A 23,382-nucleotide genomic window follows, 5' to 3' on the forward strand; every position below is an offset into this window, starting at 1 on the left:
GTCAGTCAGTATCACCCGGCTCATTAAAATAATTCTTGATCAAATAATAGAAATCTCTCCTTGTATAATTTAATTATTTCATGCACTGAGACACAGGCATTGACAAAGTTTAATAAACCCTATTGCAAGATAACTGCAAATGTGAGTAGAAATAATAATGAAACAGCTCTTATTTAATATACAATTTATATTTAAAGTTTATAGAAACAATCATCTTGGGGTAAGGAAATTGATAATCAAATAACAAATAAATCAGGGCAACCCATTAAAAAGTGAAACAATTGACAGAGATAATATATATAACAAGTGGATTAATAATCAAAATATGTCAAAGAGAAGATATTAAAATATGCAAAGGGGAAGAATTCCTCCCTTAGCTTGTTCATTTTGCATACAATTCACATAAATAATATAATCAACAATTACTCTATCAAAAATATTAGAATATTAAAATATTCAAAATATTGGAATCTGCTAGCAAATAAGAAAAAATATGCCCACGTCACATACCCAAGTTATATGATATATAATACACAATTATGGCATAAAATATATATCATAACAAATTTCGTAGAATATGAATAAGGATATATGGGGATTCCAAAACCCTAACATTGTGAGAAGTAAGAAACCCTTTAAATTATTATGCAAATTAATTCTAACAAAAAATTAAAAATAGAAATACTTATCGACGATTGGTAACAATATGCGCTTCGTTTCAGCCATGATAATTTTAGCACTCAACGTCTCAACTCGATTCGAGTTCCCACAGACGGCGCCACTTGATGGTGCTCGAATTTATCACCCTCAAGACCTTCTCCGAAATCCTATTTTGAGCATTGCCGGAGAATCCACCACTAGCCGGATCGGACAGCGGTGGCTAGATGTATAAAGAATAAAATAAAGTTTGTAGAGAAAAAGTAAAGAAATATATTATTGATGTATTAAAAACGTAACCCTAATGAGGGTTTTTACATGTGTTTATATAGGTGAGTTAATAGAGGTGTATAATCAGCCAATTATCTATAAATTGCACGTTTCCTTCTTAATTTATCCAATATTATCGCCTTTCCTTGTATAAAATATCTCCTTTCCTTCTTCTTCGAGTCTTCTCATGCAATTCGCGGCTTGTCCTACGAGTTAAGGCCTAATTTGGGCCACAAATTCGTACAAATTCCTCCGGCCCAGCTCGTGTTTCCTCCGCTGGCCTATTTCCTTGAATGGCTTTCAAACGTTGTTCTAGTAGCTAAGCCAGGCGGTAAATGGCGTATGTGCATAGATTTTCGGGACCTCAACGCCGCATGTCCTAAAGATCACTATCCGCTCCCCAGGATAGATCAGCTGGTAGATGCTACAGCAGGATGCGAATTATTGAGCATGATGGATGCATCGCAAGGATATCACCAAGTCAGACTAGACACCATAGACCAACCTAAGGTTAGTTTTATCACATCAGGAGGCACATTCTGTTATCAAGTTATGCCGTTTGGTTTAAAAAATGCGGGTGCGACATACCAAAGGCTAGTAGACAAGGTGTTTGCTAAGCAATTAGGGCGAAATCTAGAGGTGTATGTAGATGACATGCTAGTAAAAAGTCGCAAGGCCACATCACACATAGATGACCTCGCGGAAACCTTCTTAACGCTGCGGAGATATGGCATGAAGCTGAACCCTGCTAAATGCTCTTTCGGAGTCTGCACCGGAAAATTCCTGGGATATATGGTCACTAAACAGGGCATAGAAGTTAACCCGGAAAAAGTGAAGGCGATCACAGCAATGACTGCCCCAAGGACAATCAAAGAAGTACAAACGCTGGCGGGAAAAGTCGTAGCACTCAGTCGGTTCGTATCACGACTCGCCGAACATAGTTTTCCTATTTTTCGAGCGTTACGAAAGCGAAAAGAGTTCGCCTGGACGAAGGAATGCCAAACCTCCTTCGAAAATCTGAAACAGGTCCTTTCGAAACTCCCTTCGCTATCTCCCTCAGAAGAAGGAGAAACTCTCTGCATGTACCTAGCTGCAGGGAGTGAATCCATCAGCTCAGTATTGTTCAGAGAGAAAGATAAAAGACAGTTGCCCGTGTATTATGTAAGTAAAAGGTTGGTCTGGCACTCATCACAACAGCAAGGCGATTAAGGCCATACTTTCTATCCCATACTATAATAGTAAGAACCAGCTATCCTCTACGACAGACGTTGGGGAACGCCGAAGCATCTGGGCGCATGGTCAAATGGGCCGTGGAATTAGGCCAGTACAATGTCGAATACGAGCCCCGGACCGCAATAAAAGGGCAGGCGCTGGTGGATTTTCTACAGGAAACTACGCGCATTGAGAACTCACAGCCATGGGAAGTATATGTGGATGGATCTTCAACAAATCAAGGTGCAGGAGCAGGTGTGTTGCTTATAAAACCCAACAAAGAAGAGTTCCACTTCGCTATAAAGTTCAATGTTAGAGCATCGAATAACGAAGCCGAATACGAGGCCTTGGCGCAAGGACTAGAGATAGCACAAAAAATGGGAATAAAAAAAGCCAAAGTTCACTCCGACTCTCAATTAGTCGTGCAACAACTAGCGGGGGAATACGAGATCAAAGAAGTACGAATGGAAGCATATGTGAAAGTTATCAAAACATTGGTCGAAGGCTTTGAAGAGTGCGAAATCATCCAGATCCCGCGAGAATCAAACACACAAGCTGATTTCTTGTCCAAAATTGGCAGTTCATCCGTGGACTGCAGCGAGCGGAATATAACCATATTATCAACCAGTGGACGTTTCTTAGGAAGTAATGGTGAAAAACTTGTTGCAAGTATAGAAGATCAGGAAGATTGGCGAACACCAATCATTGCTCATCTCAAAGGCAATACAATCTCAGATCGCCGCACGCGAGAGCGAATGGAATACAAGGCCCGGCACTTCTACTTAATAGGCGAAACCTTGTTTAAGAGATTGTACTCGCATGTAGATGCCAGATGTCTAGGAAGCAGCGAAGCTGAATATGTGCTGAAAGAGGTACATGAAGGATGGTGTAGCAACCATGAAGGGGCGAGAACAATAGGGGGGAGTAGATGATGGGGCCCATTTTGGCAAGCTTGGGTTGGGCCCAAGGAAATAGGCCAGCGGAGGAAACACGAGCTGGGCCGGAGGAATTTGTACGAATTTGTGGCCCAAATTAGGCCTTAACTCGTAGGACAAGCCGCGAATTGCATGAGAAGACTCGAAGAAGAAGGAAAGGAGATATTTTATACAAGGAAAGGCGATAATATTGGATAAATTAAGAAGGAAACGTGCAATTTATAGATAATTGGCTGATTATACACCTCTATTAACTCACCTATATAAACACATGTAAAAACCCTCATTAGGGTTACGTTTTTAATACATCAATAATATATTTCTTTACTTTTTCTCTACAAACTTTATTTTATTCTTTATACATCTAGCCACCGCTGTCCGATCCGGCTAGTGGTGGATTCTCCGGCAATGCTCAAAATAGGATTTCGGAGAAGGTCTTGAGGGTGAGAAATTCGAACACCATCAAATATTATAACATTTAATTTATATATTTATCCTCAATTACATATTTGTATCTACAAATTATATATAATTTACAAGTTCCAATCCGAAATTATCATTCCACAAAATATATTTGAGACACATAACTTTATTTCAGTATGGAATTAACATGTACAAAAAATATTAAAACACCACTAGAAGTGAAAAAGAGGCATAAGATTTAAGATTTTTATAAGCGTAGGCAATTCTGAGTCTTCATTTAAAACCGGTTTTGAATTTTTTTGGGTGGAAACGCGTTTCCATTTTATCATTATTACCATAAACATCCCCAATTTTTTTGAATATTTATGGAAATGACCCCGAGGCGTTTCCGAATTGTGTCATGGCGTTTCAGTTTCTGAAACTTGGGAACACATGTCTATAGAAGTTTTCATGCATCATAGATCACAATATTTAGCATAACCCTAGTACTAATCCTATTCCTAATCCTAATTAGTATACACTAATGAGAATGGTAATACTCATACTAATATATTAATGTTAATGCTAATTATAATCCTAATACTAGTGTAATGCTAATCTTAATCTGCTGATACTAATATAATAATCTTAATACTTGTTGGCGCCAAATTTTTACCGATAAAGAAATCCGCCACACTTGGGAAGTAAAGATTGGCAAAGATTTGTTCCCATGTTTATTTTGGAAATTTAGAGTCCTACATTTATAATACTTTAGGACTTACATTTATTTCCTTGTACTCTACTCTAGTTAGGAATCTTTTATAGTTATCTAGATTAGAATTAGATATTGATTAGGATTCTGTTTCCTAGTTATTCGATTCCTTTGGAAGGTAGGTCTTTGGAGGCCGACTTCACGTCTATATAAGGCTTCTCCTCTCACAAAGACCGTGACATTTTTTGGGAGAAGAATTACTCCATAGCTTTGAAGAATTGCTGAAACGTTCTGCTGGACAGAACTGTGCCATCGTTGCATGTGTCAACATATACAGATCTGCTGTATAGATCTCAAGGGAGATCAACCGCGTCGCTGAAGGGAGTTCAGGCCTGAAAGGAGTTCTAGGCACGCGGTGTGGAGCTGCTGTTGGAAGAGACACGGAGTTCGAGTTGTGTACAAGAACGGCATAAAGAATTAAAGAGGGAGTCTTAATTATTTTAATAAGTCTTATTAATGTACACTGTAAATCTGAACTAGTGAAATCGTGTTTGCAGGTCCACGTGGATGTAGGGCACAGTTGTGTCTGAACCACATTAATTCTTGTGTTCTGTTTATTTGCTTTAGTAGAATATAACTGTGTTAACACAAGAATTACAGTTGTAACTAAAACATTGTTTCGACTAATCAAATTGTTACAACTAGAGAATTACTGAATTTATAGGCATATAAATCTACAATGCTAATATACTAACGCAAGGCTAATTCTAAGACTAATGCTAATGTTAATCATAATCATATATGCTAATGCTAATGCTCATGGTAATAGTAATAGTAATGCTAACGCTAAGATTAATCATAATCCTATTATGCTAGTGATGAGGCCAATACTAATCCTAATTATAATCCTATATTAATCCAGATTTAATGTAAATGCAATTTCTAATTCTAATCATAATCCTAATCCTAAAGGTAATGGTAATTTTATTCCTAATTTGTTAATGTTAATGTTAATGTTAATTCTAATCCTAATATGCTTATATCAATGCTAATGTTAATCCAAATTATATTATGAATCCTAATAATAATCCTAATACTAATGCTAATTCATTATAATTCCAATGTCGATCGTAATTCTAATAATAATGCTAATACGAATGCTAATCATAATCCTAATACGTTAATCATCATGTTAATGTTAATGATAATTATAATATGCGACATCTATTATAAATTATATAGATGCCATATTTTCTGGTAGGGCTGGGACCAGGATGGTTTTTATCCACCAACCGATTCATTACCGACTATATTTTTAGGCGGATAATAATTTTTTAACCAATCCATTGAACCGGATCGAAAATTTCAACCAACCCAACTATAATGGGTCGGTTGGTGATTTCTAATATTGTCAAAAGTTGGTTGATCGATAATTACCGGTCAATCAACTATATTATTAAAATTTTATTAAAAATTATAAAATTAAGGGTGTGTTTTTTACTTACTTTGAATTTCTCAATTGTTTTTTTTTGTCAAATTTCTACTAATTATTTTTAACCGATAAATGATGATCGCGTTGTGGCATTACGCAAAATGTGCATATTTTCACTCCAAAATTTGATTACTTTTTTATAAAGTTGACTAGGTGGGGGTATAACTCATCAACTGACCCATTCCGGAACCGAATATTTGGTTGTCAACCATCTACCGATCCACAAAGGTTGGGTCGGCAACGGTTTTAAAATTTGAGCACAATTAATTTGTTGGATGGGTCAGTTTTTAGGCTGGTAATCGGCCCCCGACCTAATCACAGCCCTACTTTTTGGTATTGTAATAGGCCGTTTATTGCTTGGCATTTATAAGTATTCTTATAAACCTCTTGTAAGCATGTTAGGTGCTAATAAATTTGGTAAATTCCATTATCAATTTGATAAGTTATTTAATAATTGAAGATGTTTTATAATGTTTTCGAACATAACAACTGTATGAGTTTATAAAGAGTTATATATTTAAATATTAATAGAACTTCACCAGTACGTTGCACTGAGGTCACCTTCATACTGATATTAATAATGGTATTAATATTCATACTCATACTAATACTAATACTAATATTAATACTAATATTAATACTAATACTAATATTGCTACTACCATTGATACTACTACTCATATTAATACTGACATTAATAATGATACTAATACCGATACTAATGTTGATATTGATACAAATATTGGTACTAATATCAATATTGATAATAATAATGATACTGACACTAATACAAAAATTAATATTAATACTAATACTGATACTAATATTAACACTGATACACATACTCATACTCATACTAATACTAATACTAATACTAATACTAATACTAATACTAATACTAATACTAATACTAATACTAATACTAATACTAATACTAATACTACTACTAATACTACTACTGATACTAATACTGATATTATACTAATATTGATACTGATACATATACCAATACGTATATTGATATTGATATTGATATTGATACATATACGGATACTGATACGGATATGGATACGGATACAGATACGGATGCGGATACTGATACATACACTATTATTAATACTAACATAATACTCATACTACCACATATGCTCACACTGATACTAATACTTATACTGATACTGATACTTATACTGATACTAATACTAATATTGATAATGATACTGATACTGATACTTATATTGATACTAATACTGATACTGATACTGATAATGATATTGATACTAATATTCAAATTGATATTGATAATTATAGTGAAACTGATACTGAGTTGCTCATCTTCTTCAACATCGACTTTTTTTGTTGCAACTGAATTTTACACCAGAAAACACCAAAAAAAAAACTCAGATCGAGAGGAGATAGAGGAATAGGGAGAAATATACTTCAACATCAGAATTTGGCAGCGGTGACTCAAAACGATTGATGAAACCACAAACACAAAAACAGAGCACGATATCCTCTGATTATGCACTTTTCAAAAGATCCTCTCATCCTGCAATTTTCAAGAATTCAAAGAAATATCAAATAAATCTAAATTATGCGATTTTCATTTCTTGAATCCTCTGATCCTCTCATCGTGCATGAAATCAAGCAAAACAGAGCTTTCACACTTGGAGCATTTCGGATCACCTGCAAATAAATACAAAAAATAAATTACATCTGGTTTAAAAAAAATGGAACGAGATAACCAAATAAAATAAAAAATCAAATTAATCCAAAGAAAAATATTTTAATGTTAATTATTGACAGATCTTAAAAAACATAGTAGATCTGGTTTGAGTTCTCCCTCAACCAAAAAAAGAGAAGAAACTAAAACAATAATTAGAAACCATTTTATCAAACAAAAGTAGAAAGAAATATGAAATGAATTTAAAACAAAGAAAACCATCATCCATCATGTTTTTTGCCATCGAGTCTATTCGATTTGAACGGGTGATTCAAGGCGGCGATTTGGCAGCTGAGGTGCGGCGCAAGGCGGTGCGGGAGCAGATGTGGGCCGCGGAAGGGTTGTGGGGAGAGAGAGAGAGAGAGAGAGAGAGAGAGAGAGAGAGAGAGATGTAACGGCTAAGTGTGAGTGGAAGAGAGAAAAGGTTAGGGTTATGCCATGTATTGAATTGAAACTAAAATGACAAAACAAGTACTTAAGTTGCCAAGGGGGTCTTACAAACTAAGATCATAATTTAAATTTTTGACTAGGGCGGAAAAAAAATATTGAACCTCCTCATATATATTTTCAAAATTAGGTGTATCACTGATGTACCATTATTCTAATACTAAAAATGCTAAATGTGAATGCTAATGTTAATTCTAATTCATATTCTAATCTTAATTCTAATCTTAATCCTAATCCTAATACTAATCATAATTATAATACTAATACTAGTCATAATAAAAATCTTGATTGTAATTCTAATACTAATATTAATCCTAATCCTAATCATAATCCTAATATTAATTCTAATACTATATTAATCCTAATTATAATCATAATCCTAACCATAGTATTAATACTAATACTAATTCAAACAATATTAATTATAATCCTAATTTTAATGATCATACTAATCACAATCTTAATTCTAATTTTGCATTCATTTTTTTTCAATGGTCTACTATTTTGCATCTCTCAACTTTCATATCAAATTCCTTTTGTGTGGTAGATGAAGCATATAAAAACACATATTAAATATATTAAAAATCAATATTTAATTATATTATCAAACTCACATTAAAATTATTTAAAATATTATAAGTGTATAAGGAAACATTAAACGTAAAAAAGAACACAAATTTTTGTTAATATGATAAATTACGAAAACCCCCACGAAGTTAAGCTAAATTACAAAAAACACCCCCACACATCGGTAATTACCAAAATTCAAAGGATATAGAATAGATATTAGATTCTTATAAATTTTATAAAATAAATAATTTTATTTTACAAATATTTAAAAATAAAACAAATCTTAACAAAATAAATATATCTTATTACATATGATGGGAAAATAGAAAACTTAAGAATATTTACTAATTTAGATGCATAACTTTTAAGTGAGACAAAAGAACTCACGTATTCACATGCCAAAAGATAGAGAGATATATACAATGTTAAAATATTTTATATCCAATTATTTACACTTTAATACCCATATCATTATATGGTTTAAAATTTTAATTATAAAATTAGTCAGAATATTTGTAGCTAAATGGATTGTAGTAAATCTTGTATTAGTAGTCATGTATTAAATTAGGAAAAAAGAAAAGACATTTTCTGGCCATACCATGTAAAATGTATAATATAAAATTATTTAATCTACAATAATTTTTTAATGCAAATCCAAATTTATGAATAATTACAAAATTTTCGTAACAACACCAATTATGCTATTACAATAAGGCAAGAATTTAAATTGAGTTTAACTAAATTCAAATTAAACTAATTACTGTTAAAATTAAAAGAATAGTCTATTTAGAGTTTCCAAGAATAAAATATTATATTTATTGTTTGAAGTTCAGTTTGCCACATGGAATGAAATTGAGGACATGTCTCTAATTGTAATTGTCAAATAATGTCAAGCAATTAGGTGTAGAATTTATCTTTTATATATATATATATATGTATATATATATATATATATATATTATATTTTATTATACTGATATACTGATTAGAAAGTTTAAAAAAATGAGAATTGTGTAAAAATAAATATTATTTACTCGCACAAAAGTTTACCTCTTGAAGCGTGAGGTAGGCACATGGATCGAAGTAAGATTGCCACGGAAACCAATATGTGGAGTCGGGAGCGGCGACGACGGAGCTACGGCGGCGGATGTGCTGGCAGCGGCGGCGCGTGAGGATCACGTGCTGTCTTCGGGCGGCGCGTGAGAGCGCGTGCGGCGTCGGCTCGGCGGCTGCTTCTCGGCGATTGACTCCTTGATCTTCCTCCTCTCGGATTTCACCTCGTATACTTCGATCTACTAAATACGTGAGACTAGACTCGCAAAACTTAGAATAGACGAAAGAAAAGACAAGAGGAAAAGAACTACCAGAAACAAATCGGCGCAAGGGGCCGATTCCGACAACAAACGGCGGCGGTGGCGGTGGCCGTGGGTGAGAAGTCGGCCGTGTGAGAGAGTTCGAGCGGCTAGGGGTTTGTAATTGTGTTGTGTGTTTTGCAAGACCTATAAATCATGTATTTATAGTGTCTTGTATAAAAGCCCTAACGGGCTTAAGTTGGACCGGGCCCAACAACTTAAGTTCGTTAGTTCTTTACTCGCTCGTTTCTCACAACTCAATGATCGGAAAATTGTAACGATTACATTTTCAGAATTATTGAAACGTCCTCGTCATTACGAGCGCCAATTCTCGATTTTCAATTTCTATAAGTGGAAACCCTAATTCAGTGGACTTTCTAAATTTGGAAACTTCCCAATTTAGAAAGTTCTCTAGGATGTTCGCCTATTCTTTTCATTTTCTTATTCTCATTCATAATTCTATATTATGAATGTTGGACTCAATCATATTGACTTCCAATAATGCAAAGATAAAACATTTTTATATCTGACCGTTTATTCAAAGATCTCGAGTGCACGAGCAGTGTGACCCTCGATGGTTCAGGTGTAAGCTAGCCGTGGGTCCACAACCCACTGTGGTGTAAACTCGTCCCTCAGAGTTACGATTAAGATGAAGCTCGTTTCACCTTAATCACCCAACGAATCAAGATTGGCATCTAGCAACTACGCGTCATGATTCCATATATACAAATGAAGTGCCGGCAAGAACCTTTTGATATAGTTAACGTACAGTACGATCCCTTCGATTCATATGTCCCGATTGAACTAGAGGCATTGGTTCATCGAAACCTCCTTAGTAGTTCAATAACGTGCGATCGTTTTAAGTGTTGTAATCGGTACGTGCATGACTTAGAGAATCGAATTCTCTAATCATCACTTAGTCAGCTCTAGCCAGAGACTTTGGAGATTACAAACTATGAGAACACACAGGACATCCAAGACTATTCTACCGATCGAATCCCCGACTACAATGCACAGACCTCCCACTAGATTTCGGACTGCACGAACACTGGCCCTTGGGGCGGTCCTCGGTGGAACTCAGGGACAGGTCACGATACAGCTGGTCCTCTAGTGAAGTCACGACGATGTCTAGGTCATAAGGACTAATGGTGTACATCTATACCATAGATATCTCTACTCGATTATTAAGAACCACTTAGAGATTTCTAGGGTGAGGGAGTTCAGTGAACTCGTCAACTTACGAGCACCCACTTATGCATGCCGATATCACAATACGGTTTACTGATGAGATGCAGTACACATACACTAAGTGCTAGTCTCTTAATGGAAAAGGCCAATATCCTCATTGGTGGCATAACCCTTCAACTAGGAACACGTTTAACAGTTATAATACTAAAGTAAATATCTCACTATCCTTAAGATCAATTACTAGTACTTGTAATAACTATAAAGACTATATCTATGTTTGAGACAAATGGACAAAGATATAGAATGCCAAGGTGGTTTTATCATTAATACGAAAAAGGATTATTTTGTTACAAGAATAAATGGAAAGACCACAGCCACAACGTTCTCTTCCGAGGTGACTCGTTCTACTTTAACTTCACCTCTATCAATGATCTCTCGGATCACATGATACGTCCTCAGAATATGCTTGGACGCCTGATGAGATCTCGGCTCCTTAGCTTGCGCCACGGCTCCGATGTTATCACAGTACAACGGTACTGGGTCATTAGCATTAGGAATGACACCCAACTCTTGGATGAATTTCCTTCTCTAAGTCCCTTCTTTTGCAGCTTCGGACGCTGCAATGTATTCAGCTTCGGTAGTGGAATCGGCCGTCGTGCTTTGCTTGGAACTCTTCCAACACACGGCACCACCATTAAGCGTGAATATAAATCCCGAATTCGACTTTGAGTCATCCACATCCGATTGAAAACTAGAGTCGGTGAAGCCCTCTAACTTCAACTTGGCACCCCCATATACCAAAATTATATCCTTAGTCCTTCGTAAGTACTTGAGGATATCTTTCACGGCCTTCCAATGAGCTGGACCGGGGTTGGACTGATATCGGCTTGTGACACTCACAACATACGCGATATCGGGTCTAGTACATAGCATGCCATACATTATGCTTCCTATGGCAGAAGTATAAGGCGTCATATTCATCTCCTTGCTTTCACTAGGTGTCTGAGGACACATGGATTTCGAGAGACGAACCCCATGGGATATTGGAAAGAATCCCTTCTTGGATTCTTTCATGCTAAACCATTTCATAACGGTGTCTATGTACAGACTTTAGGATAAGCCAAGCATCTTTCTAGCTCTATCTATATAGATCCGTATTCCTAATACGTAAGATGCTTCTCCCAAATCCTTCATTGAGAAACGTGTGGACAACCATGCTTTCGTTTGTTGCAACATTCCTACGTCATTCCCAATGAGTAGAATGTCATCAACATAAAGAACCAAAAATATCACTGCCCTCCCACTAACCTTCTTGTATACACAAGGTTCCTCCGGGTTCTTCTCAAAATCAAACTCTTTGATAGTTGAGTCGAACCTAATGTTCCAACTATGGGATACTTGTTTCAATCCATAAATGGATCGCTGGAGTTTGTAAACTTTTTTCTCACTTCCAGAAGATATGAAGCCTTCCGGCTACACCATGTAAATTTCTTCCTCAGTGTCTCCATTAAGGAAAGCGGTCTTCACATCCATTTGCCATATCTCGTAGTCGTACCATGCAGCTATGGCCAGCAAAATCCTAATGGACTTCAGCATCGCGACTAGGGAAAATGTTTCCTTATAGTCAACACCTTGCCTTTGAGTATATCCTTTCACTACCAATCTAGCTTTCTTGGTCGATACATTTCCATCTACTCCAATTTTTTTCTTATAGATCCACTTGCAGCCTATGGGAACTATTCCCTTAGGTGGATCTACCAAGGTCCACACCTTGTTGGAGTACATGGAGTCCATTTCGGATTTCATGGCAGTTAGCCAATGTCCCATGTCCGCATCCGATACGGCCTCATTGTATGTTCTTGGATCTTGTCCAAGATCAACACGATCTTCATCATTTTCGAGGAGGAATAACCTATCAGACATTTTCCGAACTCTTTCGGATCTACGCATTGAAGGTTCATGAGGTATATTAGTGGATTGTTGTATTGGTTCGATTCTTCCGCTTGAAATTCACTTTGCGGTTCTCGAACTACTTCAAGTTCTATCATGATGCCTTTTCTATCGGATAGAAACTCCCTTTCTAGAAAGATGGCATTTCTCGAAACAAATGTCTTTGCTTCCTAGACATAATAGAATCCATATCCCATTGAGTCCTCGGGATACCCTACAAAGTGGCATAAGTCGGATTTGCTATCCAACTTATCTCCCACTAATCACTTCACATAAGTGGGACAACCCCATATCCTAATATGTTTTATGTTGGGCTTCCGGGAATGCCAAAGTTCGTATGATGTGGATTTAACTGCTTTGGTGTTAACTCTATTCAGCAAATACGCGGCAGTGCGAAGTGCATGACCCTACAAGTATGCCGGTAAGTTGGTGAACCCCATCATAGATCGAACCATGTCTAACAAGGTTTTATTCCGATGCTCGGAAACTCTATTAAGTTGAGGAGTTCCAGGTGGAGTCCATTGAGATTGTATTCCATTCTCTTTTACATAGTCAATGAACTCGATGCTCAAGTATTCTCCACCACGATCGGATCGTAGTTTCTTAATACTTCGTCCGAGTTGCTATTCTACTTCGTGCCTAAAATCTTTGAACTTTTCAAATGTTTCGGACTTGTACTTCATCAAGTACACGTACCCATACCTAGAGTAATCGTCGGTAAAATGTAGCGAAGTAGTTGTATCCACCCTTCGCACTAACACTTAGTGGACCACATACGTCTGTATGGATCAAATCCAAAAGACCTTCGGCTCGCTCCATTTTCCCTTTGTAGGGTGACTTGGTCATTTTCCCTTTAAGGCCAGATTCACAAGTTTGTAGTGATTTCACGTCGTCCATAGCGAACAATCCTTCACTAACAAAATTGTTCATCCTTCTTAAAGAGACATGACCTAATCTAGCGTGCCAAAGTTGTGCGAGGTTTTGATCTATCTCCTTACGTTTTGCTGATGTAACATTAATTGGTATTTCATTTGGATTTAGTTCCTATAAGTTGTTTAATAGTCGTCCCTTGCCAATCAAATTTTCATCCTTTTGTATAATGCAAATCGAATTTCCAAAAACAAAAGTAAAACCTTCAATATCTTAAATAGGAATATAAATAAGGTTTTTTCTAATGATAGACGAAACAAATAAACAATCGTTCAAAACAATAGGAAAACTAGAATCCAAAACATTTAAGTAAATTGTGCCAACGGCTTCAGCAGCAACTCTTGCTCCATTCCCCATCCTTAGGTAGGTCTCACCCGCTCTAAGCTTTTTACTTCTTGTCATTAGCTGCAAATCATTACATAAGTGTGAGCCACAACCCGTATCCAATACCCAAGAAGAAGAATTGACAACAAATTTACGTCAATGAAATACGTACCCTTTTCAGAACGTTTCTGCTTTAGGTAAGCCTTGGAGTTTCAGCGCCAATGTCCTTTCTTTCCACAATGATGGCAAACATCATCAACCTGCTTGCTGACTTTCGCTTTAGGGCCCTCACTACCTTCACCCACTTCGCATTTGCTGTTTAGGAAGGGAACTCTTTCTATTCTCTTCTTTTGGGAAGAACTCTTCTTTCCAGAAGTAGCAGCAACGGGAACAGATTTCTCTTTCTTGATGGTGGACTCGGAACTGACTAACATGTTCATTAACTCATCCAAGGGAGGATCAAGTTTTTTCATGTTGAAGTTGACTATGAACGATTCATTGGAACTAGAAAGGGACAACAGGATCAAATCCAACGAGAGCTCGACAGGGAGGGTGACATCAAGGTTCACTAGCTTTTCAAGGAGAGTGATCATTTTGAGACAGTGCTCGTGGACCGAAGCCCCTTCGCGCAGTCTCGCAATGGTCAACTCCTTTGTAGCAGCATACCTCGATGCCCTAATATTCTCACTATTCATGCTATCGAGATGAGCCTTGATATCAAAAGCATGTAAGTGAGACTCATATTTCCTCACAAGCGCGGGCTCCATGGCGGCTATCATGTAGCACCTAGCATGAGTGTCGTCTTTCTTCCATGCTTCATAAGTTTCCTTTTCAACATCGGTCGCAGTGTCGGGTATAGTGGAAGGAAGTCTCTCATTAAGGACATAGAGATGCCCCTCAACGGTTAGCACAAGTTTAAGACCACACAACCAATCTAGGTAATTAGGGCCATTGAGTTTATTATCAAGGATTGACATTATGGGATTCTTAGACATGATTATCTGAGAGGTTTAGAGAAGAGGATTATTAGAGATTCGTATTAAATGATTTTACAATTAAATGTTTGGACTTATGTTATTTAATTGTTCTCCCACTAATTTTATCGAGTTCCACTTCCCTCTACTAGACAAATAAGAAAACCGATTTTTCTTTAATGGGCTTTAGGTCCAATAGACAAATATAACCCGTAGTTAATCGAAAGGTAGATCACAATCAATCATATCCTTTATATGACCCTAAAGTAATTTTCCTCACACTTGATAATGACCTAAGTTAATCTCGCAAATTCAAAATCTTCGTGTGTCAAGTCTAACCTACCAATCAAAGATGCTCATAGAACTTAATTATGCCAAACTAATGCAGCCCCTAGTTAATCTAGCTGACACGTTAATCTAGCATAACCTTTTCTATGGCTACCTTCATCGTTATGTCAATTGAATTACAGCTTACCTTACTATTGTACTCCCCGCTAACACGGCTTACTGCACTATTGCAAGGGGCTACACATAATTTAACCATTGGCAGAAGGAAAGAAAACTTCAACAGATTGGTTTTTCTTTATAGCTTGAAACGATTCTTAATTAAATTAAGAATGAGGGATTTTTAGAAAAAAATTTATCTCATCAGAAGGTTTGGATTGGTCAATGTGATTCCTACATCTATCTTCTCTAAAGGTATATGGAAACGCATACTGTCCTAAGAGGAACATACGACCTAAATATATAATTAATTACATTAATTAATTATCGGGTTTTTCAAAATAATTATAGGACCTCAACTAGCATAAATCAATCAAATAATGTTGAGGTACTAGTAATTAAGTTGAAGTATAATCAATATTATATGCGTGTTCTATTAATTAGGATCAATTTAACAATTTAAATTAATTTATTAATCTATTAATCTAACATCTATTTACTAAAATAGATGATTGTTGAATCGATTATCTAATTGGGTTTAATTGAAAATAATTTTCTAAAAACTAAAATCAATTTGTTTTAAGTTTAATTTTGGAAATTTGAAAAAAATATATTTTTTTAATTTTTTTTTATTTTCAGTGAACCGGTTCGTCCTGACCGGTTCGGACCGGTCAACCTAACGCGAATCAGTGGGTCGGGTCAGTCAGACCGAGAACCGGTGTGACTGACCCGAATCCATGTCGATTCGTTCAGTTGGATCGAACAGAACCATCGAACCGGCAGGTTTGACCGGTTCGATCCGAACAAATTAAAAATCGACAATTTTAATTAAATTTGAGATCCGATTTTCCAATTTTAAAGAATTTTAAAGCTGAAAAAAATTCTAAACAATATTTACAAAATATTTTAAACTTTCGAAAACACCCAATTAAATAATACAACAATCACAATTTTAAAAAATCGAACAAGCATCAAATTAAGCATAGCATATTAAAAACGCAATTAATTGCGCAACAAGCTCTGATTCCACTGTTGGGAATCATGCACGTGGACGCAGCAAAAAACAAAAATTTTACATGAAATTAAACAATTTAATTCACATAATCACATGCTCGATTCGTATTAAACAATTAATTGCGTACCTTAGCGCTTCTAGCGAAAATTAAAGACAGCATGCGTATAATTAATTCGATAATAAATCACATAGCATGCTCGCAGTAAATCATGAATTTATACAAACGATAACATATAGCAATCCAGAAAATTCATATAATTTAATCTAATTAAATTAATACCTAATTAAAACCGGATCCGAAAAATACCTCTTGAAGCGTGAGGAAACTCTCGAATCGAAGCAAACTGCCATGGAAACCAATCCGTGCAGTCGGGAGGAGAAACAACGGTGCAGCAGCGACGGGCGCGCTCAACAACGACGGCGCGTGAGATCCACGTGCGGTCTTTCTGGCACGATTCTTTCCACCCTCGAAGATTGCACAACTACGAAGAGATGTAGGCAACTTCAGACAAATGAGCCAAGAGCCAATGCACGAGTCATGGGAGACGTTCAAGGACTTATTACGACAATGCCCTCAACACGGATTCAACTCGTGGGATCAAATGGAGTTGTTCAACAATGGGCTCGACCAACCCGCCCGATCTCTAGTCGATGCTGCTTCAGGTGGATCGTTGCAAAACAAGACTCCCACAGACGCTCAAGACATTGTCGAGCGAATGTGTGAGAATGCTTACCATTGGCCGTCCGAACGAAGTGGTACACAAAAGGTGGTCGGAGTCCACCAACTCAATCCATTAGCCTCGTTATCAGCACAGTTAGCAACCCTATCAAATCAGGTCGCCCAATTATCAGTTCGAGGGCCACAAACCGAATAAGTAGCATCAGCGAGTAATTCGCAAGTCACAAATGACGATTGGGAGCATGCACGCTATATGAACAACCGATTCAACAATTTCCGGGGAAAAAACAATCAGAATTAAAACCCTACTCAGTACTACATGGGAATTCGGAATCACGAGAACTTCTCCTACGCCAATCCAAAGAATGCTCTACAACCTCCTTCCGGTTTCAACCATCATAGAGAGCAAAGAGGACCGACTTATGACGAGCGTCTTCACCGACAAGAACATGAGATGGAGGGCCTAAAGTCAACAATGAATAATATGGAAATGCAAATAGGGCAAATCGCCCAATCCATGTCCATGATGGCAAAGGGTGGATTTCCGAGCAATACCGAAGTCAATCCAAAAGAAAGTTGTCAAGCCATAACCACCCGAAGTGGATGCAAATGACCAATCCTCCTTATCCAACAGACGAGTCACCAAAGCCAATCGTACAACCGACTACGATCGAGCCGAAAATCACCATTTCAGGGAGTAGTACAAAAGAGGCTAGTAAGCCCAATAACATTTCTTTCCTTGACAATCCTCCTCTTCTGATAACTCCTATTCCTATCTAGAAAGATTAAAGAAGAAGAAGTTCAAGGATCAATTAAATAAGTTCATCGAAAAGATCAAACAAATTCGAATCAACATCCCTTTTGTAGAAGTCTTGGAGGTAATGCTAAACTACACCAAGTGTTGGGAATCGGGCACGTGTACGCAGCGGAAGACAAATTTTTTACATGAAATTAAACAATTTAATTCACATAATCACATGCTCGATTCATATTAAACAATTAATTGCGTACCTTAGCGCTTCCAGTGAAAATTAAAGACAACATGAGTATAATTAATTCGATAATAAATCACATAGCATGCTCCTAGTAAATCATGAATTTATACAAACGATAACATATAGCAATCCACGAAATTCATACTGCGAATATAGACATATAATTTAATCTAGTTAAATTATACCTGATAAAAACCGGATCCGAAAAATACCTCTTGAAGCGTGAGGGAAACTCTCGGATCGAAGCAAACTGCCACGGAAACCAATCCGTGCAGTCGGGAGGATCAACGGCGGTGCAACGCCGACTGATGCGCTCAACGACGGCGGCGCATGAGATCCACGCGCGATCTTCGGGTGGCGCATGGGGCGTGTGCGGCGGTGCTTCCGCGACGGCTTCTCGGCAAATCGACTTCTTGGTCTCCCTCCTCTCGAATTTCACCTCGTATACTGAGATCTACTAAATACGTGGCACTAAACACGCAAAAGTCAGAATAGACGGAAGAAAAAGACAAAGGAAATATACTACCAATAGTAACCGACGCGTGAGGCCGATTCCGGCGACAGCGACGGCGGCGGAGAGGGGGAGGATCGGCCGAAAGTGTGAGAGAGCGGCTAGGGTTTTCTATTGTGTGTTGTCGTTTTTTGCAAGACCTAAATATCATGTATTTATAGTGTAAATCATGTATTTATAGTGTCTTGTATTAAAGTTGGACTGGGCCCAACAGCTTAAGTTCGTTAGTTTTTACTTGGTCCAATTTAAGTTGCTGGGCTCGGTCCTGTTGAACCTTTTGATGTAGTTAACGTACAGTACGATCCCTTCGATTCATATGTCCCGATTAAACTAGAGGCATTAGTTCATCGAGACCTCCTTAGTAGTTCAATAACTGTGCGATCGTTCTAAGTGTTGTAATCGGTACGTGCATGCATGACTTAGAGAATCGAATTCTCTAATCATCACTTAGTCAGCTCTAGCCAGAGACTTAAAGATTACAAACTATGAGAACACATAGGACATCCAAGATTATTCTAGCGATCGAATCCCGGACTACAATGCACAGACCTCCCACTGGATTTCGGACTGTACGAACACGGGCCCTTGGGGCGGTCCTCGGTGGAACTCAGGGACATGTCACGATACAGCTGGTCCTCTAGTGAAGTCACGGTGATGTTTAGGTCATAAGGACTAATTGTGTACAACTATACCATAGATATCTCTACTCGATTATTGGGAACCACTTAGAGATTTCTAGGGAGAGGGAGTTCAATGAACTCGTCAACTCATGAGCACCCACTTATGCATCCCGATATCACAATACCATTTACTGATGAGATGCAGTACACATGCACTAAGTGCTAGTCTCTTAATGGGAAAGACCGATATCCTCATTTGTGGTGTAACCCTTCGACTAGGAACACATTTAACAGTTATCATACTTAAGTAAATATCTCACGATCCTAAAAGATCAACTACAAGTACTTGTAATAACTGTAAGGACTACATCTATGTTTGAACAAGGGACAAAGATATAGAATGCCAAGGTGTTTTATCATTAATACGAAAAAGATTATTTATTACAAGAATAAATTGAAAGACCACAGCCACAAGTTGGCTTGTTTGATACGCGTAAAACCTACGTATGAAAAACCACAAGTGTACAGTATCGCGTTTTGTAGAATAGTGAATCCCAGATATCGATCCACAGGGAATTAAGTTCCTAAATTTACCAAATACCGTAATTATACGATCCTAAACTTTATTTAGACATACGAACGAATAGGGGATGAAATTAAGCTAAAAGAAAACAAAAATAAAAACAACAGTCCGCCAGGACAAGCTAGGAATTCCGACGTGTAATGGCTTCTAGGGTAAAATCCACCAGTGTACTATCGATAAAGATCTACAAATCCGAATCTAATGTCAATTCTATATTCTCTAACCCAGACACTAAAATACCCTAATCCCCGTCTCCAGTGTAGTTAGAGTCTACCCACAGGTCCGACGTCTCCGTTCAGAACCTCATATTAAGACAACATTTAGGTCAAGTCCTTAAGGGCTACCCGAGGTGCATCACGTCTCCGTTTCCACAACCCGAGCTATGTTTTCCTAAAATCAAACGAGAAATCCTCTCTCGAGTTCATTCCCATTTAGAATCAATTCAAATTTTGGCCAAACAATCGAAAGCATTTAAAACAGGAAAACATAAACAGAATCAAAGAACGATAAATAGATCGCAGATCTGGAAATCAAAATCAATATATACAAGGTTTCATTTCCCTAGAAGAAAATACTAAGTTTATTACAAACATAGCATCAAAATGAAGAACACGAGAAATCATAAACTAAACGTAAAGAAAAAGATTATGAAAAACCCGAGTCAAAACCTTCGTCGAAGCTTCCCGCGAAGAATTGGCGAAAACCGAAGAAAAATCGAAGAAGAGATTCTGAGCTATGTCTTGATATTTAAAAATTAAGAAGAGACCTTCTATTTATTGTGATAAATCAAATAAAAATATCTCTTCTCGAATTATGTGCCCGGATCGCGATCTGGGCTACTTGGATCGCAATCTAGCAACCGTGGAAACTGCGCACCGCCTTGCCAGATCGTGATACGGGAATGGTGGATCGCGATCTGGTTCTTGATCAAAAAATGTTCTGTGAGACCCCCTAGATCGTGATCTAGGAAGGCTAGATCGCGATCTGGGTCATGATCAAGAAAGTCTTCTGTAAGACCCCCCAGATCGCGATACTGGAAGTTTGGATCGCGATCTAGGCTTCTGCGCCAACTTCAAACACTGTTTTGACCCTTTTTTAGCAGTAATTTGACAATTTTTCATTTCACAAAAGTTGTAGATCTTGAAGTTATCTTTCTAAGGTCACTTGAATCAGCTCAATTGGAGGTTGTGTGTGAAAGTTATGCTGGACATAGCAAACACTGCCACAATCCACGAGAATGCACTTTTGCACGTGTTTGGTTTGATTTTCGGCTTTGCTTCCAATATCGTTTCAAATCGGAAAAAATAGCTTCTCTTTACCTAAAATATAAATAAAACAAAAATAACATAATATATACAAACAAAGCCTATACTCGGACGAACGAAGACCAAAACCCGAAAAATTGATAAGTGAAAATCATGCAAAATGAACACTTACCATTGGTCACCTACTCTAACACCAAGTTCATGAAGGAAGTACTATCCAAGAAAATACGAATCGAAGAATACACACCAGTGACACTCACGGCAACTTGCAGTGTCATTCTTCAGTCGAATCTACCAGAGAAAATGAAAGATCGAGGGAGTTACTTTATTCCTTGTATTATTGGAAATTCTACTTTCGATAAAGCTTTATGTGATTTGCGGGCAAGTATTAATTTGATGCCTATGTCTGTGTTTCTAAAACTGGGCTTAAGAAATTTGAACCGCACTCGCATGACTTTACAATTAGCTGATCGTTCATTGAAATACCCTAATGGGATTGTAGAAGATGTGCTAGTTAAAGTAGAAAAATTCATCTTGCCTGTTGATTTTGTGGTACTTGAAATGCCTGAAGATGATGAAGCACCAATTATTCTAGGTCGTCCATTCTTAGCCACTGGTAAGGCGATGATTGATATGGAATTAGGATCTTTGAAACTTAGGGTGAATGGGGAAGAGATTGTTTTCAATTTGATGAATGCATTTAAATACTCTGAACATGTTGAGCATTGCAGTAGAATAGACGTGATCGAGGACTATGTTTCCTCCTTTTTTGATTTGTATGAATTATGTGATTCTGTTGAGCACTGCATTGTTAACTCTATTGATTTGCATTCTGCTTCCCCTGAAACTCCAATTGAAAATAATGTGCTTGATTGTGTGTTGTTTCTTGAATGTGCCGAGATTTTGGGCATAGACGAGGTAAGAATCATCCCTGAGATACCAGTTAGTGTGAAAACGGACCCCGTACTGGAATTGAAACAATTACCGGATTATCTTTGTTATGCTTTTTTTGGAGCAGACAAGACTTAACCGATGATCATTTCTTCTAGTTTGAGCGGGGTCGAAACAAACACACTGTTGGAGGCCCTTAGAGAATATAGATCGGCTATAGGTTGGTCTATTGAGGATATTAAGGGAATTAGCCCGTCTATTTGTTTGAGTAGGTGACCAACTAGCCAACTTGTGGCTGTGGTCTTTCTCTTTTTCTTGTAATAAAACAATCGTTTTTCATTCGTAATAATAAAATATCTTATTTGGCATTCTATATCTGTTATCCCATGCAAGCAGCATAGATATAGTCCTAACGAGTTACTCTATTACTGTGAGTTGATCTAGTAGAATCGTGAGATAACTCAGCAATGTAATGTAACTGTTAAACCTTGTTCCTAGTCGATGGGTTACGCCAATAATGAGGATACCGGCCTTTCCCTTTTGAGACTAGCACTTAGTGTATGTGTACTGCGTCTCATCAGTCCTCGGTGTTGTGACATCGGCATACTTGAGTGGGTGCTCATACTGGATGAGTTCACTGAACTCCCTCGCCCTAGAAATCTATAAGTGGTTCTCATTCATCGAGTAATAGGTTTCTAAGATATAGTTGTACACCATTAGTCCTTAAGACCCAGACATCACCGTGACTTCACTAGAGGACCGATTGTATCGTGACCTGTCCCTGAGTCCCACCGCGGACCGCTCCAAGGGCCAACGTTCGTGCAATCCGAAATCTAGTGTGAAGTCTGTGCATTGTAGTAGGGGATTCGAGCGCTTGAGTAGTCATGGATGTCCTGTGTGTTCTGACGGTTTATAATCCATGGAATCTCTGGCCAGAGTTGATAGTGGGGTGATTAGGGAAATGTGTTTCCCTAAGTCGCACACGAACGGATTTATAATACCTAGAACGTTCGCACGGTCATTGAACTTTATAAGAGGTCTCGGTGAACCAATGCCTCTAGTTCAATCGGGACATGTGCTACGAAGGGATCGTACTGTACGCTAACTATATCATAAGGTTCTTGCAGGCACTTCATTTGTATCTAGGGAATCATGATGCGTAGTTGCTAGACGCCAATCTTGATTCGATGGGCCCCGATTTGATCGGGATTAGGTAAAATGAGTTTTACTCTAATCGGGAC

At 37.5% G+C, this 23,382-nt stretch overlaps 2 protein-coding genes and 1 pseudogene across 2 annotated transcripts; 2 read left to right on the plus strand and 1 right to left on the minus strand.

The window, feature by feature from the left end:
* The first annotated feature begins 1,269 nt into the window (after positions 1–1,269).
* LOC105963616 (uncharacterized) lies at positions 1,270–3,556 on the plus strand. Its single transcript, XM_012988035.2, has 3 exons — positions 1,270–2,088; positions 2,193–3,011; positions 3,443–3,556. The coding sequence occupies exons 1-3, from the start codon at positions 1,270–1,272 to the stop codon at positions 3,554–3,556; spliced, it is 1,752 nt and encodes a 583-aa protein (XP_012843489.2).
* A 7,743-nt stretch (positions 3,557–11,299) lies between these two features.
* On the minus strand, positions 11,300–11,974 carry LOC148767438 (secreted RxLR effector protein 161 pseudogene; annotated as a pseudogene).
* Positions 11,975–21,451: 9,477 nt separating this feature from the next.
* On the plus strand, positions 21,452–22,279 carry LOC105963618 (uncharacterized). Its single transcript, XM_012988036.1, has one exon. The coding sequence runs from the start codon at positions 21,452–21,454 to the stop codon at positions 22,277–22,279; it is 828 nt and encodes a 275-aa protein (XP_012843490.1).
* The last annotated feature ends 1,103 nt before the right edge of the window (positions 22,280–23,382 follow it).

This window comes from Erythranthe guttata, chromosome 10 (genome assembly GCF_056151865.1).
Source record: "Erythranthe guttata isolate IM_541 chromosome 10, IM_541, whole genome shotgun sequence".
NCBI lineage: Eukaryota > Viridiplantae > Streptophyta > Magnoliopsida > Lamiales > Phrymaceae > Erythranthe > Erythranthe guttata.

Excerpts from the sequence above, each read along its gene's own strand:
- LOC105963618 (XM_012988036.1), top strand. The coding sequence starts at position 21,452 with ATGAAGGAAGTACTATCCAAGAAAATACGAATCGAAGAATACACACCA.
- LOC105963616 (XM_012988035.2), top strand. The coding sequence starts at position 1,270 with ATGTGCATAGATTTTCGGGACCTCAACGCCGCATGTCCTAAAGATCAC. Across the intron at positions 2,089-2,192 it reads GACAGTTGCCCGTGTATTAT|ACGTTGGGGAACGCCGAAGC; the intron begins GTAAGTAAAAGG and ends CCTCTACGACAG. Across the intron at positions 3,012-3,442 it reads CTGAATATGTGCTGAAAGAG|CCACCGCTGTCCGATCCGGC; the intron begins GTACATGAAGGA and ends TTATACATCTAG.